Source organism: Bos mutus, chromosome 5 (assembly GCF_027580195.1).
Source record: "Bos mutus isolate GX-2022 chromosome 5, NWIPB_WYAK_1.1, whole genome shotgun sequence".
Lineage (NCBI taxonomy): Eukaryota > Metazoa > Chordata > Mammalia > Artiodactyla > Bovidae > Bos > Bos mutus.
Window position 1 is genome coordinate 62,624,458 of NC_091621.1, and position 18,796 is coordinate 62,643,253.

At 39.1% G+C, this 18,796-nt stretch overlaps 1 protein-coding gene across 1 annotated transcript in view; it reads right to left on the bottom strand.

The window, feature by feature from the left end:
• Nucleotides 1-18,796, bottom strand: part of OTOGL (otogelin like) — a 169,905-nt gene that overhangs the window by 104,746 nt on the left and 46,363 nt on the right. Inside the window, exons 17-21 of the mRNA XM_070370120.1 lie at nt 15,444-15,653; nt 12,102-12,267; nt 11,254-11,328; nt 8,695-8,747; nt 6,406-6,568 (exon numbers count right to left, since the gene is read on the bottom strand). Coding sequence (XP_070226221.1) covers nt 6,406-6,568; nt 8,695-8,747; nt 11,254-11,328; nt 12,102-12,267; nt 15,444-15,653 — 667 coding nt within the window. The remainder of the gene's footprint in view (nt 1-6,405; nt 6,569-8,694; nt 8,748-11,253; nt 11,329-12,101; nt 12,268-15,443; nt 15,654-18,796) is intronic.

Consider the following 18,796-nt stretch of genomic DNA (forward strand, 5'->3'; position numbering starts at 1 on the left):
TTCCCATAAGGATAACAGCTGATCTTTCAGTGGAAACTATTCAAGCCAGAAGGGAATGGCAGGACATACTTAAAGTGATGAAAGAGAAAAACCTACAACCCAGATTACTATACCCAGCAAGGATCTCAATCAAATATGAAGGAGAAATCAAAAGCTTTACAGACAAACAAAAGCTGAGAGAATTTAGCACCACCAAATCAGCTCTTCAACAAATGCTAAAGGATCTTCTCTAGACATGAAACATAGAAAAGGTTTATAAACTCAAACCCAAAACAGCAAAGTAAATGGCAATGGGATCACACTTATCAATAATTACCTTAAATGTAAATGGATTGACTGCCCAACCAAAAGACAAAGACTGGCTGAATGGATACAAAACAAGACCTCAATATATGCTGTCTACAAGAGACCCACCTCAAAACAAGAGACACATACAGACGGAAAGTGAAGGGCTGGAAAAAGATATTTCATGCAAATGGAGACCAAAAGAAAGCAGGAGTAGCAATACTCACATCAGATAAAATGAATTTTAATTATTTCAAAGTAAAGGCAGTGAAAAGAGACAAAGAAGGACACTATATAATGATCAAAGGATCAATCCAAGAACATATAACTATATGCACCCAATATAGGAGCACCATAATATGTAAGGCAAATGCTAACAAGTATGAAAGGGAAATTAACAATAACACAATAATAGTGTGGGACTTTAATACCTCAGTCACACCTATGGATAGATCATCCAAACAGAAAATTAGCAAGGAAACACAAACTTTAAATGATACAATGGACCAGTTAGACTTAAATGATATCTATAGGACATTTCACCCCAAAACAATGAATTACACCTTTTTCTCAAGTGCACACAGAGCATTCTCCAGGATAGATCACATCCTGGGCCATAACTCTAGCCTTGGTAAATTCAAAAAAATTGAAATCATTTCAAGCATCTTTTCTGATCACAGTGTGGTAAGATTAGATGTCATCCCAAGGAAAAGAAATACAAAAAGGCAAAATGTTTGCCTGAGAAGTCCTTACAAATAGCTGTGAATAGAGAAGTAAAAGGGAAAGGAGAAAGGGAAAGATATACCCATTTGAATGCAGAGTTCCAACGAATAGCAAGGAGGGATAAGAAAGCCTTTCTCAGTGATCAATGCAAAGAAATAGAGGAAAACAATAGAATGGAAAAGACTAGAGATCTCTTCAAGAAAATTAGAGATACAAAGGGAACATTTCATGCAAAGATGGGCACAATAAAGGACAGAAATGGTATGGACCTAAAAGAAGCAGAAGAGATTAAGAAGAGGTGTCCAGAATACACAGAAGAACTATACAAAAAGTTCTTCATGACCCAGATCATCATGATGGTGTGATCACCAACCTACAGCAAGACATCCTGGAATGTGAAGTCAAGTGGACCTTAGGAAGCATCACTATGAACAAAGCTAGTGGAGGTGATGGAATTCCAGTTGAGCTATTCCAAATCCTAAAAGACAATGCTGTGAAAGTGCTGCACTCAATATGTCAGCAAATTTGGAAAACTCAGCAGTGGCCACAGGACTGGAAAAGGTCGGTTTATTCCAATCCCAAATAAAGGCAATGCCAAAGAATGTTCAAACTACCACACAATTGCACTCATCTCACATGCTAGTAAAGTAATGCTCAAAATTCTCCAAGCCAGGCTTCAACAGTACATGAACCGTGAACTTCCAGATGTTCAAGCTGGATTTAGAAAAGGCAGAGGAACCAGAGATCAAATAGCCAACATCCACTGGATCAACGAAACAGCAAAAGAGTTCCAGAAAAATATCTGCTTCTGCTTTAATGACTATGCCAAAGCCTTTGACTGTGTGTACCACAACAAACTATGGAAAATTCTTCAAGAGATGGGAATACCAGACCACTTGACTTGCCTCTTGAGAAACCTGTATACAGGTCAGGAAGCAACAGTTAGAACCGGACATGTTCAGCAACAGACTGGTTCCAAATAGGAAAAGGAGTACATCAAAGCTGTATATTGTCACCCTGCTTATTTAACTTACATGCAGAGTATATCATGAGAAATGCCAGGCTGGATGAAGCACAAGCTGGAATCAAGATTGCTGGGAGAAATATCAATAACTTCAGAGATGCAGATGACACCACCCTTATGGCAGAAAGTGAAGAAGAACTAAAGAGCCTCTTGATGAAAGTGAAAGAGGATATGAAAAAGTTGGCTTAAAACTCAACATTCAGAAAACTAAGATCATGGCATCTGGTTCCATCACTTCATGGCAAACAGATGGGGAAACAATGGAAACAGTGACAGACTTTCTTTTTGGGGACTCCAAAATCACTGCAGATGCTGACTGAAGTCATGAAATTAAAAGACGCTTGCTCTTTGGAAGAAAAGCTATGACAAACATAGACAGCGTATTAAAAAGCAGAGACATTACTTTGCCAACAAAGGTTGGTCTAGTCAAAGCTATGGTTTTTCCAGTAGTCATGTATGGATGTGAGAGTTCAACTATAAAGAAAGCTGAGCACTGAAGAATTGATGCTTTCGAACTGTGGTTTTGGAGAAGACTCTTGAGAGTCCCTTGGACTGCAAGGAGATCCAACCAGTCCATCCTAAAGGAAATCAGTCCTTAATATTCCTTGGAAGGACTGACATTGAAGCTGAAACTCCAGTACTTTGGCCACCTAATGCAAAGAACTGACTCATCATGACCAAGTGGGTTTTATTCCAGGGATGCAAGGATTCTTCAGTATTCACAAATCAATCAATGTGATACACAACATTAACAAATTGAAAGATAAAAATAATGTGATTATCTCAATAGATGCAGTGAAAGCCTTTTATAAAATTCAACATCCATTTGTGATAAAAACCCTCCAGAAAGCAGGAATAGAAGGAACAGACCTCAACATAATAAAAGCCATATATGACAAACCAACAGCAAACATTATCCTCAATGGTGAAAAATTGAAAGCATTTCCCCTAAAGTCAGGAACAAGACAAGGGTGCCCATTCTCACTACTACTATTCAACATAGTTTTAGAAGTTTTAGCCACAGCAGTCAGAGAAAAAAAAAGAAATAAAAGGAATCCAGATTGGAAACGAAGAAGTAAAACTCTCACTGTTTGCAGATGACATTATCCTCTATATCAGTTCAGTTCAGTTCAGTCGCTCAGTCGTGTCCGACTCTGCGACCCCATGAATCGCAGCACACCAGCCCTCCCTGTCCATCACCAACTCCCGGAGTTCACCCAGACTCATGTGCATCGAGGCAGTGATGCCATCCAGCCATCTCATCCTCTGTCGTCCCCTTCTCCTCCTGCCCCCCAATCCCTCCCAGCATCAGGGTCTTTTCCAATGAGTCAACACTTCGCATGAGGTGGCCAGAAAACCCTAAAGACACCACCAGAAAATTACTAGACCTAATCAATGAATATAGTAAATTCAGGATATAAAACTGATACACAGAAATCCTTTGCATTCCTATACACTAACAAGGAGAAAACAGAAAGAGAAATTAAGGAAACAATTCCATTCACCACTGTGACAAAAAGAATAAAATATTAGGAATAAATCTACCTAAAGAAACAAAAAACCTATATATAGAAAACCATAAAACACTGATGAAAGAAATCAAAGATGACACAAATAGATGGAGAAATATACCATGTTCATGGATCAGAAGAAGCAATATAGTGAAAATGAGTATACCACCCAAAGCAATCTATAGATTCAGTGCAATCCCTATCAAGCTTCCCGTGGTATTTTTCAGAGAACTAGAACAAATAATTTCACAATTTGTGTGGACACACAAAAAACCCCGAATAGCCAAAGCAATCTTGAGAAAGAAGAATGGAACTGGAGGAATCAACCTGCCTGACTTCAGACTATATTACAAAGCTACAGTCATCAAGACAGTATGGTACTGGCACAAAGACAGAAATATAGATCAATGGAACAAAACAGAAAGCCCAGAGATAAATCCATGCACCTATGGACACCTCATCTTTGACAAAGGAGGCAAGAATACACAATGGAGAAAAGACAATCTCTTTAAGAAGTGGTGCTGGGAAAACTGGTCAACCACGTGTAAAATAATGAAACTAGAACACTTTCTAACACCATACACAAAAATAAACTCAAAATGGATTAAAGATCTAAATGTAAGACCAGAAACTACAAAACTCCTAGAGGAAAGCATAGGTAAAACATTCTCTGACATAAATCACAGCAGGATCCTCTATGACCCACCTCCCGGAGTAATGGAAATAGAAGCAAAAATAAACAAATGGGACCTGATTAAACTTAAAAGTTTTTGCACAATGAAGGAAACTATAAGCAAGGTGAAAAGGATAGCTTTCAAAATGGGAGAAAATAATAGCAAATGAAGCAACTGACATAGAATTAATCTCAAAAATATACAAGCAGCTCATGCAGCTCAATACCAGAAAAATAAATGACCCAATCAAAAAATGGGCCAAAGAACTAAACAGACATTTCTCCAAAGAAGACATACAGCTAACAAACCCATGAAAAGATCAACATCACTCATTATCAGAGACATGCAAATCAAAACCACAATGAGGTACCATCTCACACCAGTCAGAATGGCTGCTATCAAAAAGTCTACAAACAATAAATGCTGGAGAGGGTGTGGAGAAAAGGGAACCTTCTTACACTGTTGGTGGGAATGCAAACTAGGACAGAAACTATGGAGAACAGTGTGGAGATTCCTTAAAAAAACTGGAACTAGAACTGCCATATGACCCAGCAATCCCACTGCTGGGCACACACACCGAGGAAATAAAAACTGAAAGAGACATGTGTATGTCAATGTTCATCACAGCACTGTTTATAATAGCCAGGACATGGAAGCAACCTAGATGTCCATTGGCAGACGAATGGATAAGAAAGCTGTGGTACCTATACATTATGGAATATTACTCAGCTATTAAAAAGAACACATTTGAATCAGTTCTAATGAGTTGGATGAAACTAGAGCCTATTATATAGGAGAAGGCAATGGCACCCTGCTCCAGTACTCTTGCCTGGAAAATCCATGGACAGAGGAGCCTGGTGAGCTGCAGTCCATGGGGTCCCTAAGAGTCAGACATGACTGAGCGACTTCACTTTCACTTTTCACTTTCATGCATTGGAGGACATGGCAACCCACTCCAGTGTTCTTGCCTGGAGAATCCCAGGGATGGGGGAGCCTGGTGGGCTGCCGTCTGTGGGGTCGTACAGAGTCGGACACGACTGAAGTGACTTAGCAGCAGCAGAGCCTATTATATAGAGTGAAGTAAGTCATAAAGAAAAACACCAATACAGTATATTAATGCATATATATGGAATTTAGAAAGATGGTAATGATGACCCTATATGTGAGACAGCAAAAGAGATACAGATATAAAGAACAGACTTTTGGACTCTGTGATAAAAGGCAAGGGTGGGATGATTTGAGAGAATAGCATTGAAACATGTATATTATCATATATGAACTAGATCACCAGTCCAAGTTTGATGCATGAAACAGGGCACTCAAAGCCGGTGCACTGGGACAAACCAGAGGGATGGGATAGGGAGGGAGGTGAGATGGGGGTTCCAGATGGGGGACACATGTACACCTGTGACTGATTCATGTCAATGTATGGCAAAAACCAGTACAATATTGTAAAGTAATTAGCCTCCAATTAAAATAAATAAATAAATTAAGAAAAAGAATATACAAAATAAATGCAGTTCGAGTATTTTGAATGCAAAGTGGCTCACTGTCATTTTCCCAAAATCACAGTTGGATCGGGGATAAATGCTAAGTCCATCCTGAAATGAGTGCTCCCCTCAATTCACTGCATTAATTATATCATGTACACAACATATTGTGACATTATTTAGTCATGTGTTCTATGTGGCATGCATCTCACACATATGTAATATGTCCCATGCTGCTGCTGCTGCTGCTAAGTCACTTCAGTCATGTCTGACTCTGTGCGACCCCATAGATGGCAGCCCACCAGGCTCCCTGGTCCCTGGGATTCTCCAGGCAAGAACACTGGAGTGGGTTGCCATTTCCTTCTCCAATGCATGAAAGTGAAAAGTGAAAGTGAAGTCCCTCAGTCATGTCCGACTTTTAGCGACCCCATGGACTGCAGCCTACCAGGCTTCTCTGCCCATGGGATTTTCCAGGCAAGGGTACTGGAGTGGGGTGCCATTGCCTTCTCCAATGCATGAAAGTGATATGTCCCATAAGCACAGACAAATACCTACAGCAGTAATCTAGTTACCAGTTCAGAGCTAACCACCAATCAGAACACAATTTTAGCTATTTCTATAAAGAATGTTCTAAGTGCTCTTGTGTTTTCTATCAAATCCTAAACATTCTGTATTATCAAGGAAAATAATGTGCTTACCCTGGAGCACAAACACAGCCACTTATGCAGGGTGATGATGGGGCGCAAGTGAAGTTCATAGCCAAATTTGCACATGTCGTTTCACAGTTTATACCACCGGCTGGTAATTGAGGGTCAGGAAACCTACAGTCGAAATACTGTTTTCCCTCAGGGCAGATGTGAACTTCAGGAACAAGGCACAGACAAAATATGTTTAACTTTGTATTTGCTCCATACACATAATCATATTTACATGTGTTTGTCATTAAAACTCAATTAACTACGGAACACAATATATTTTACCAGTAATTACTGATGACCCCAGTAATAACTGATTTTACTCTGTGATGTTTGGTTCATGAGCTTAAACCATTCTCTAGCCAGATTTCCTTTAATTACCTAAATTTCCAAAATCTATTTTGAGTTTGAAAACTTTAGCTGCCTTCCATAAGAAAACAACTAAACAACTAGTATATACCTTCCTGAAATCAAGAAACAGGGTATTGTGATTAATCTAAACATATATTATCATTTTTTGAAGACTGACAGTACCATACGTTTAAACTTTTACAAAGCTATGTGTTTACAATAAACACGTGATACTTTTAGGTCTTGCTTCATCCCTGAGTCACTATTTATGTAACTCCTTCCTGGTGGCTCAGATGGTAAAGGATCTGCCTGCAATGCAGGAGACCCAGGGAGCCCGGGATCGAACCTGGGGTCCCTGTGTCTCAAGATCCCCTGGAGGGGGCATGGCTACCCCCTTGTATTCTATCCAGTATTCTTGCCTGGAGAATTCCATGGACAGAGGAGCCTGGCAGGCTACAGTCCATGGGGCCGCTAGGAGTCAGACATGACTGAGTGACTAACTCCTTTCACTATAATGTGGAAGTGCAGAAAATGGGCATAATTACAGGGGCTACATATTGCTCCAGAAAGCTTTTGAGTTCAGAGGGATTACCACTTCTTATGTGGGGCCAAAAGGAAACTTGGGGATTCCTCTGCGAGAAGCCTGGCCACCTGGGCTTCCTTTTCCTCAATATTGAGCCACCCAATGCAAATGAGTCAAGGGCGGGAGGGCCCAACAGCTTCCAACTATGTGTGCAGTCCATGAACATACCCTGTAAATAAGCCCTGCTGCTGCTGCTGCTGCTAAGTTGCTTCAGTCGTGTCCGACTCTGTGCGACCCCACAGATGGCAGCGCACCAGGCTCCCCCGTCCCTGGGATTCTCCAGGCAAGAACACTGGAGTGGGTTGCCATTTCCTTCTCCAATGCATGAAAGTGAAAAGTGAAAGTGAAGTCGCTCAGTCGTGTCCGACTCTTAGCGACTCCATGGACTGCAGCCCATCAGGCTGCTCGGTCCATGGGATTTTCCAGGCAAGAGTACTGGAGTGGGTTGCCATTGTCTTCTCCGTAAATAAGCCCTAGACAGCCTGAATCCTGATACACTGAATCAAGGGCATATAATTAACTCAAAGCTAATTTAGAAAATTTATAACTGTGCAAATAAATAACAAAGCAATAGCTCACAGTTGGTTTTATCAGCCTACACTCTTGCTATGCATTAAAATCAACAGAAAGTAGCTTTGTTTAGTATTTGCCTAGAATTTCTCCCCAGTGACCATAAATTTGAGGCTTTCTGTGTGGTGAAAAATAAGTAATATAAAGGGTCTCCTAACATATATGATCTTCAGGAATGATATGCAATCATAATATATTTTCAAAAGAGGTGGCAGTCGATGTCATTTTACATACCATTGATAATTGATGGCTAGTCCTAAAGCTTTGCTACTTAAAATGTAGCCCTGAACCCCGTATCATTAGCATCACTTTGGCCATCAACAGAAATGTTGCAGGCATCACCCTGACCTACTGAATCAGAATCAATATTTTAACAAAATCCCTAGGTTTTTTGTGTGTACATTCGGAATCTAAGAATTGCTGATCTGGAGTAGGGTTTCCCAACTGCTATTGCACAAGTGACTTCCAACAGGTGCCTGGATACATATCCCGAAAGCGTTTGGCAGACCTGAGGTGGTGCTGGGATAGGGAGCATCAGGCAGCCTCCCTGGTTGATCAGCTCTGCCCTAAGCAGCCTTACATGTTCACCCCACACTGTCCAACAAATATTATAATTCTGGAGGTGAAAAAGTTAGGAAGCACCAGAGCACCATGTAGAAAAGCATTCCTAAGGCTATTCCTCCATGTGCATTCGCAAGGGGGGCTGTGATGAATTTAAAACTTCTGCCCTAAGAGTAGGGACGGTACTAGAGCCTCCTCTCTAAGAAAAACATCTATCTAGATCTTACCAGTAGAGGGCGTTGCTAATTCATCACATTTCACAGTCCCATTTGAACACTGGCTAGTAGAAGTAAACAGATAGTTAATTCATGAAACAAACCTCAAGACTTTTCTGTTTAAAAAACAATATAACATGCAAGAATTGACAAAAAAGATTTTTTTTCCCAGAAGTTTTTGTAAATAAGTTATTGGTTTAGAACTGATTTGAAGAGAGCTATTTCAGTTCAGCAGATTTTTATCAAAATCTGTGTATCTGTGTGAGGCACTGTGATTAGCATGGAGAATTCAATGACCAAAATTCTTAGTCTTTACCCAAGCGCCTACTACGTTCCAGTAGGAGAGAAAGACGTACAAATAAATAACTGAGCCAGTGTGACATGAAACATACAAATGTTTAAGATATATTAATACAAGTAAAGCACATAACAATGTTTCAAAATCTGTTAGCAATTGACATTAGGGCAGTCAAAGAAGATAAAGTCTGCAAAATTTTGAAGACAGCATGGAGGTTACAATATAGATAAAGTAGGAATGTTGTCACACTGAGTGAAGATGTAGGGGTGGAATAGCTTTCTATGCAACGTAACCGGAGAGGCCTTCAGCAAAGTGTCAAAGACCAGCTTCTATTAGGACACTAAGACCTTATCCCTGAAGTGAGTCACTAAAGACCTTAAACAGAGATGTTATATTGTTGGTTTGAATTCTAGGAAAGTCATTCTGGCAGCAGCGCAGAAGAGACAGTGGGGTCACATCTTAAAACCTGAGTTCCAAAGTCAGGGCATAAGGCAAAAACCAAATTCAGGCAATATGAATTGTGAAAATCACTTAAGGAGTTATCATGATAAGGAAAGATTTTTACACCAATTCTCAATAAGCCCAACATAAACAGTTTTGCCTCGAGCTCTGGACTAGATCATGTTTTCTATATTTGAGCCCAGATGAAGAAGCTGACTAACAGAGAAGGGCCATGTCATACAAAAAATATGCTTCTTCCTCATCTAACACTAGGATGACCCTCAGAAATATGACTCACACTGCGAACGGCAGAGAGGGACCGAGACACAGGGATCTCAGGTCACAGAACCAGGCCTTTCATATCATACTGATTCTGGGACACGGGCTTTTTAAGAGGAATGGCAAATGAGACCATGGGACAAATGGAATTTTTTTTTTCTCACTGAGGTGGGAAGGTTCCTTTGTTTTTGCAAGTTTACTTAAATTCAATTATGTTAAGTTTAAGAACAATATAGCATCTTGGTAGGATGGAAGGAGACAAAACTAAAGACAAGAAGATCAAGTAGAAACGTCCAGGGAAGAGATGTTGAGAGGCATTGCTAAGACAGTGGTGACAGAAAGGAGGAAATGGATTCCAACTGCATGGAAAAAATAAAATCTAAAGTCATTGGCAGTGTACTGGGTAGGGGTGTTGAAGAGGAGGAGAGAGTCAAAGACGGCTCCCAGATTTGTGGCTTGGGAAACTCTGGCTAATAGCACAACCTGCTGTAGACAGAGCCAAGAGCTGGTTGCCTTTGCATCTCGACCGAGGGAAAGGAAGGGAGATGCACATAGCAGTAAATACAAACTGTGCATAAACAATATTCTGCCAGGATACAAAATAAGCTGCAAAGCAAAACAGACAACAGAGCAAGCACTGCAGAGCCAGGCTGTCCAGGAACGAATCCTGGCTTTGTTACCAAGGTGCTTAACTGTCTGTGCCTCATTTCCTCACCTGCACACGGGGGCTGCAGCAACTGTACCTGCCTCTTAGGGTTAGAGTGATGGGTGTTTTAATAGATGTAAAACTCGTAGAGTGATACCAGGACTACAGAAAGTGCACAGGAAAGGGCAGATATGATTATTGCAATGCTTATTATTACTACCCTCTTACGTCTGTTCTTATCTGTGGGTTCTATGGTGCAACTAAAAGGAGGTTAGGAGTTGGATATAGATCTACGAGGACTGCTGCATGGACATGTCTACATTTTTAACAGGTTACAACTCGAAGGAGTGTTTTCTTATGAATAAGCATTTTCTCACTAGAATGGCTGTCCTTTGGGAGGCAACACTCTGACTCCAGAGGGTGACATGGTGAATTCCAATTTGAAACTGCATTTTCTGAGCCAATGGATAAGCCACAAAACTAAAACGCCTCAGTAACTTACAGCATCTGACCATTCATCTCACCCTTAACTATTATTTGAGAACTAAGGGGAGAGCCATCTCACCCTTAACTATTGAGAACTGATCAGAGGCATTCCATTTCACTGTCTGACACTTTAACTCATAGCTCTTTTCTGCAGTTATGAGCATAAGATTAAGGCATTCACGTTGAAATGAAATATATATATATGTATATATGTGAGTGTGTGGTTTAATGAACATATGTATATATGTATATATTTGGGTTACATATATATAAATGTCACACATATGGTTTAAAAGTTTATATATTAAGGTTATCTGTATTTTTCAAATTACGGATGTCATATTTCAATTTATGGATTTGGTTAAGAATTTACATTACTCCATGTCATTTGTCAAGAACAATCACCGTTACTGAAATCTACCATAAGCCTGAGGGTGTTGGGATGAGCTCTCCGGGTTGGTAAATACTGCCTCTGTAATGACACCGGCAGTGAAATCTGTAAGGGGGAAAAAAAAAGGTTAAGTTAACAAAATAGGATATATTTAAGAAAAAAAAAAAACACTGAAATTCAAGCAGACCACATGCTGTATTGGTACTTTTAAGGCACAGTCTAGCAATAACATTACTGCACAAAATTCCATGCAATTCTGCAAATGTGAAATCTTGTGCAGCTTTAGATTTTGTTTCCCAAAACTCATACTCTGTATTGTTTCGTCACAGTACAGACTATGTTGTCTCTCTCACAAAAATGTCCCTGGAGGCACTTCAGAGAAATACAACCAATCTATCGTGTAACTCTATGTAGACAACAAAGTCTTTATGTCATGTGAGATTTGAGAAATTTCTGAATGCTGAGAGACATTACAATCCTGCTACTACAATTTGCCACATGACAGAGAAACATAAACCTTGCTATTATTATTGATACGGCAAAAGCACGTGGGAATGAACTTCGGGGTGACTCATCAGATTCCTTAGCTCTTTCTGCAGCGATTTGTGAGTACATACAGGGTTAACAAATAAATACATAAGAGTAAGGATATTAAGAAATATTAAAGAAACAACTCACAAGCAGATGCTTGCATATATGCCCACTTATTTTACGGAAAAACTGACATTTAATAGTGGAAAAAAACTTATGGTTCTGAGTCGATTAGATTTTTTTTTAAAAAGACGGGGAGAAAAGAAACAGGCATGGCAGCCCCTTTATCCTGTAAGGGAGACAAGAGGTTAAAAACTGGATGCTGTCAACACATTTCTGGGACGTACATGGGAACACAAAAGCTCAGCGTGTCTTCATAGTATTTGCCTTCAGGACAGTTGCAGCCTTCCGCACAGTCATCGTTGCACTGCTCTGGGGCGGAGAGGGAGACGCAGGAGCGGCGGCAGAAGGAAGAGCAGTGATGGTACATCATGCCTTTCTGACACACCACCCCTGAGGACAGAGAAGCAGCAACTGAGAGAGAGCGCACAGGCCAGAGCACGGTGTGCTGGGAGACGAGTCCACGATAGACACAGATCACCAAAGCAGAAGGTCTGCCACACCAGTAAACCGAGGACACTACCGACTGCTATAACATAAATAAATAAGCAAGCAACTCTTTGCCTCAATAGAAGTTTAACCAGAGAGGAATAAAATTTCTATGTGAACTATATTTAAGTGTGACATTTCATATCATTCTTTTACAGCCTGTGCTATAATTTTCTTGATATATTTAAAGAATTTTATCCGTCTAAATAAACCTACTGTCCTCACATTTTAAACTTGTTTACCGCTATGTTGGCATCATCTTCTTTATGACGTTATTTAATCCTAAGTAAGCTTTGTCATCTACAAGTAACACAAAACTTGATTTTATTGATCTATGCTCACAGATCCTGTTTTTTGCCTATTAAATCATGTCTATATCTTTGGCTAAATCCTTCCAATTTCTTTTTAGAAAAAAACTGAATTGATTAAAGTAGGCAAACTAAAATATTCTAAAAACACACTTGCACAGACACCTCAGAAATGCTGGGAAAAACAACTGAAATAATGTTAATCATACAACTGCTCTTGTGAGAAAAAAAAAGCCAGGGTGGAGGGGAATGGAAGATAACTTCTTTGGATGACAGCGGTAAAGAGAGAAAAAAAATCCAAAACTTGAAGTAGAGAAAGCGAGGGTGGGTCAAAGTGATTTTCGACTTTATATTTAACTCTTAAGGAAATGGAAAATGAAAGTTGGTCCTTCTCAAGGCAAGGAACTGATAGGCTCTTAACCGATGCCTCCAAAAAAATCATCTAACTCAGCTGAAAAGATGGACTACAGCAGAAGTCAGCAAACTTTTTTTGGAATAAGCTAATGGTTCCAGAGAATAGCAAGGAAGATAAGAAAGCCTTCCTCAGTGATCAGTGCAAAGAAATAGAGGAACAATAGAATGGGAAAGATTAGAGAACTCTTCAAGAAAACTAGAGATACCAAGGAAACGATTCATATAAAGATGGGCACAATTAAGGACAGAAATGGTATGGACCTAACAGAAGCAGAAGATATTAAGAAGAGGTGGCAAGAACACACAGAAACTATACAAAAAATGTCTTCATGACCAAGATAACCATGATGGTGTTATTACTCACCTAGAGCAGACATCCTGGAGTGCAAAGTCAAGTGGGCCTTACGAAGCATCACTATGAACAAAACTAGCGGAGGTGATGGAATTCCAGTTGAGCTACTTCAAATCCTAAAAGATGATGCTGTGAAAGTGCTGCACTCAATATGCCAGCAAATCTGGAAAACTCAGCATTGGCCACAGGACTGGAAAAGGGCAGTTTTCATTCCAATCCCAAAGAAAGGCAATGCCAAAGAATGTTCAAACTACCACACAATTGTACTCATTTCACAGGCTAGCAAAGTAGTGCTCAAAATCCTCCAAGCCAGGCTTCAACAATATGTGAACCATGAACTTCCAGATGTTCAAGCTGGTTTTAGAAAAGGCAGAGGAACCAGAGATCAAATTGCCAACATCCTCTGGATCATGGAAAAAGCAAGAGAGTTCTGGAAAAACATCTACTTCTGCGTTATTGACTACACCAAAGCCTTTGACTGTGTGGATCACAATCAACTGTGGAAAATTCTTTAAGAGATGGGAATATGAGACCACCTGACCTGCCTCCTGAGAAACCTGTATGCAGGTCAAGAAGCAACAGTTAGAACTGGACATGGAACAACCGACTGGTTCCAAATAGGGAAAGGAGTACGTCAAGGTTGTATATTGTCACCCTGTTTATTTAACTTCTATATAGAGTGCATCATTTGAAATGCTGGGCTGGATGAAGCACAAGCTGGAATCAAGGTTGCTGGAAGAAATATCAATAACCTCAGATATGCAGGTTACACCACCGTATGGCAGCAAGTGAAGAAGAACAGAAGAGCCTCTTGATGAAGGTGAAAGAGAAGATCAAAAAGTTGGCTTAAAACTCAACACTCAAAAAATGAAGATAATGACATCAGGTCCCATCACTTCATGGCATATAGATGGGGAAACAATGGAAACAATGACAGACTTTATTTTTTTGGGCTCCAAAATCACTGCAAATGGTGACTGCAGGCATGAACGTAAAAGACACTTGCTCCTTGGAAGAAAAGCTATGACAAACCTAGACAGCATATTAAAAAGCAGAGACATTACTTTGTCAACAAAGGTCCATCTAGTCAAAGCTATGGTTTTTCCAGTAGTCATGTATGGATGTGAGAGCTGGACTATGAAGAAAGCTGAGCACCAAGAATTAATGCTTTTGAACTGTGGTGTTGGAGAAGACTCTTAAGAGTCCCTTGGACTGCCAGGAGATCAAATCAGTCAATCTGAAAGGAAATCAGTCCTGAATATTCATTAGAAGGTCTGAGGATAAGTTGAAACTCCAATACTTTGGCCACCTGATGCCAAGAACTGACTCATTTGAAAAGACCCTGATGCTGGGAAAGATTGAAGGCAGGAGGAGAAGGGGACGACAGAGAATGAGATGGTTGGATGGCATCACCAAATCAATGGACATGAGTTTGAGCAAGCTCTGAGAGTTGGTGATGGACAGGGAGGCCTGGCGTACTACAGTCCATGGGGTCACAAAGAGTTGGATACAACTGAGCAACTGAACTGAACTGAATGGTGAATAGTTTCAATTTCTCAGGCCATACTGAACTGAAATGGTGAATAGTTAAAATTTCTCAGGCCATTCAGTCTCTGTTACAACTACCCAGCTCTACCCTTGTAGCTAAATATGCAAACATATGGGCAGTAAAATTTATTTACAAAATACAGGAAGCCCAAGGGTTTAATTTGCCAACTTCTAGATGAGAAGAAATCTGCTCGTAATACAGGAGAAGCCAGGATAGCTACACTCTAATTTTGCTTATGGTAAAAATAGTCAAAAGGTATTGTCTTATGTAACAGAGCACCAATTTTAAGAAATAAAGTAATCCCCCATTTTTTTCATGTTGACACATTATATTAGTATTTCAAATAACTTAAGCAAATGTTGACTTTTTATTAAAAAAAATAGCAGTCATTACAAATGCAAAAATCTCTGAAGTGCTATTTGATCATCTTCATCAGGGCCACTGCCATCATACTCACCACAGAATGAAACCTGAGCTCTGAAGTCGATGGGAATGCCACGCTGGCCACAGAGGTAGGCATAGTGGGCAAGAGCGTTGCACAGGCAGGCGCTTCCACACTTGCATGCATCGTGGCGGCACAGCTGATAGTATAGCCCAGGGCTAATGTAGATGTGGCAAGGAGCAAAGAGCTCCTGGTAGATAACATCACAGTGTGCTGCATATCCAACTAACAGACAAAGAACCCCATTAGCCCTTCATTTACTAGTCTAGCTAGTATCAAATACCCCTAAGTATCAAATTCCAGCACTAGCCAAGGCATCTTGTTTTCCTAGAAATACACTGTACTGCGCATTCAATAAGAGTATCTTCAGCTTATACTTTTTTTGGGGGGTGGGGGTATTTTCAGTAATATTGGTAACAGCACTTACTCCATATTTAATATTCTTTTAGCAAAAAAAGATATTGTGTCATACCTGAATAACTTGAGTATCAGAAGGGTTCACTGATAGAAGTGGCCTCAATTACCCCATTGCCTGTGGATCATCTTGGGAAATCACCCCAATTTTGCTATAAATAATTGATGAGTATTAGAAGGTTTATCTCCAGACAACCACACACAATAAAAATAGTGTTAGGTTATGGATGTTACAGCAACTCCCCAGGATACATTATCCAGGAAGGACTGGGAATCGTCTCACCCCAATGGAGACTCTGAGGTAAATGGTAATGAGGTGGATGGCACATAATCACTGAATGCAATATCCACACTGGCACAGTGCTCAATGTCTGGTAAATATTAGGAGCTCAATACTGTTTGATAAATGAATCTGTGAATAAATGAATAATTAATAGAAATTGATAATGGAGCATATGCTAAAGGCTCTGAGGTACCACTACCAAGTCTTTGAGGGGATATGTGTAATCAGATCTTGAATTTGTTGACTTTTTCCCTTGAGAAAGACTGATCAGATATAATTCTCAGTGGGAGCAACCAAGTTTGACAAAACAATCTAGATTTCATCTTTCTGAAAAAGCCTAGTGTGATTTCTTGGTGTAATGGATCTCAATTGCACTGATTTCCTCACGGGATAAAAATTAATCAGTCGTGGAGTTGTCGTTGTCTTTGAGAGACAAGATGAGCTGCTAGAGTTTTAGAATTTGTTCACTATTAAGGAATTATGCTGAACTTATTTTGTGAAGTATTTAAAAAATATTATTGGAAACACATGCTAATTATGAGTAGTTACCTGAGTATTATATTTTTGTATTGTTAAGCACATAACATGTGAAAACAAATGATTCAGACTATGTAACAGTGTACTATTGGCATGCACACTTCCAATCACCAGGATCTCCAAGCAAAGACTTGTATCATATGCTCTAAGGATTTGTAGATCAAAAAATATTCCTACTGACATTAAGTGAAAGGGTGACTCAGAAAATCTTTGTTTAAAAATATCCTTCAGAATACACATTAGAATTGACTTTTGTCTATTTACTTTACTTTCTTGGGACGTTTTTGAATTTACCTATTTGAAATTAAAAAAAAATTGTTCAAGGCAAACATGAAGAAAAAGAATATCTAAAACATATAAGTCATAGAAGATATATGATACGGGGACAAAAGTGATAAATATATATATGTAACAAAATAACAGGTAATAAAGGAAGTCATTAAAGAAACAACCAGAGAAAAACTGAATTCATCAACTGGACTCTACTCCAAGTTTTACATGCTGTTTTTTTTCAAGAGATCAAAAATAATTTAATGAAGAAAACTTGAAATCTAGATAGCTTCCTTGGTAAATTCAATCAAACATTCAATCAAAGTCTAGATAGCTTCATTGGTAAATTCAATCAAAATTTCAATCAAACATGCTGGCCACTTAATTTTAGACTAGCATAACCCTGATACCACAAATCTCACAGACACTGAAAGAAAAATATAAACAAATGTCCTTCATAATATAAGTAAAATATCTTTAACAAAATAACAGCAATCTAGTAATACATAAAAATGCTAATGATGATGCTAATCCATCATCACCAAATAAGGTTTATCCTATGAATGAAAGTTTAGTTTAGTATTTGAAAATAATCAATGCAATGCAACAGAGTAATGGAATAAAAGATAAGCTTAATAAATAAATAAATAAAAGGTACATACTAATAAGAACATTAAAAATATATTTATCGAATTATCAAGGAAGGAACTGAAAAATTTAGAAACAAACTGAGCAAGAAAAATGAAATGAGAAGGACTAGATCTATTAGTAAAAAGTTGAGGAGAGAATGGGAAGGAAAGTGTTGTTAAATGGAAATGAGGTTCAAAGCATTAAATCATAGAAAGCAAAAGACTCTAGTCTATTCCTCTTACTATAGATAGGAAAAATGACCCAAGATGTTAACAAACGTCTTTAAGTTTAGAAGTTGACCTAGATAAAAAGCCAGTAGTAAAAGAAGATGCCTGGAGTAGGAAATGGAAAACCACTCCAGTATTCTTGCCTGGAAAAATTCCATGGACTAAGGAGCTCTGCAGGCTACAGTCCATGGGATCGCCAAGAGTTGGACATGACTGAGCACCCCCCACCCCCACCCCCCACACACACACAAAATCAAGATTATCTTGTGTTCTTTCCAGGACACTAAAACCACAAGTTAATAATAAGGACCACAGAACAATAAACAGAATCCCTCTGAAAAACCACCACAAAATAACAGTAAGCTAGCCAAAATAATTAAAGGAACAATATTAAATTATAAAAATGTCTATTTAAGCATGCACATCAACTTTTTTCACAAAGTGATTTTACCAAAAAAAGTGCCTTATTTTATTGAATAGTAAACCAGCCTTTCCCATGGTCTGCTGTGGCTTTAGTAAAAAAAAAAGTCCAGCCCCAAATTATTGGCATGTGAGTTGCACTATCGCTGTAAACGGAAACTCTGGAATGTGAGCATCTCACATCCTCGCACACCTGATGGCACAAAGCCTTTCTGGATCACTGGCCTCCTGCTTATGAAGCAGTAATATGTTCTGTGAGTAGGAACTCATCATGTGACAGTAATAAACAGGAATTCACATGCACTGTCATGCTGCAGAACCAAAACTGAACATCCCAAGATTATACGAGCATTATAATACTCCAGAGATTTTTCTTTAGCATTTAAAGAATCTGAAACATACAAAACGCTAGGTCACATTTGAGGACGACTGAGGGATTTCTGAGCACCTAAAACAAGGAAATTTATGAATGCAGAATAATAAATGAAATAGTCATCTTCTGGAGTTCTTTTTTAAAGTACCCTAGATTGCATAAAGATGCATATGTATTAAACAAAAATACATAAGGAATGGCATTGATTTATCAT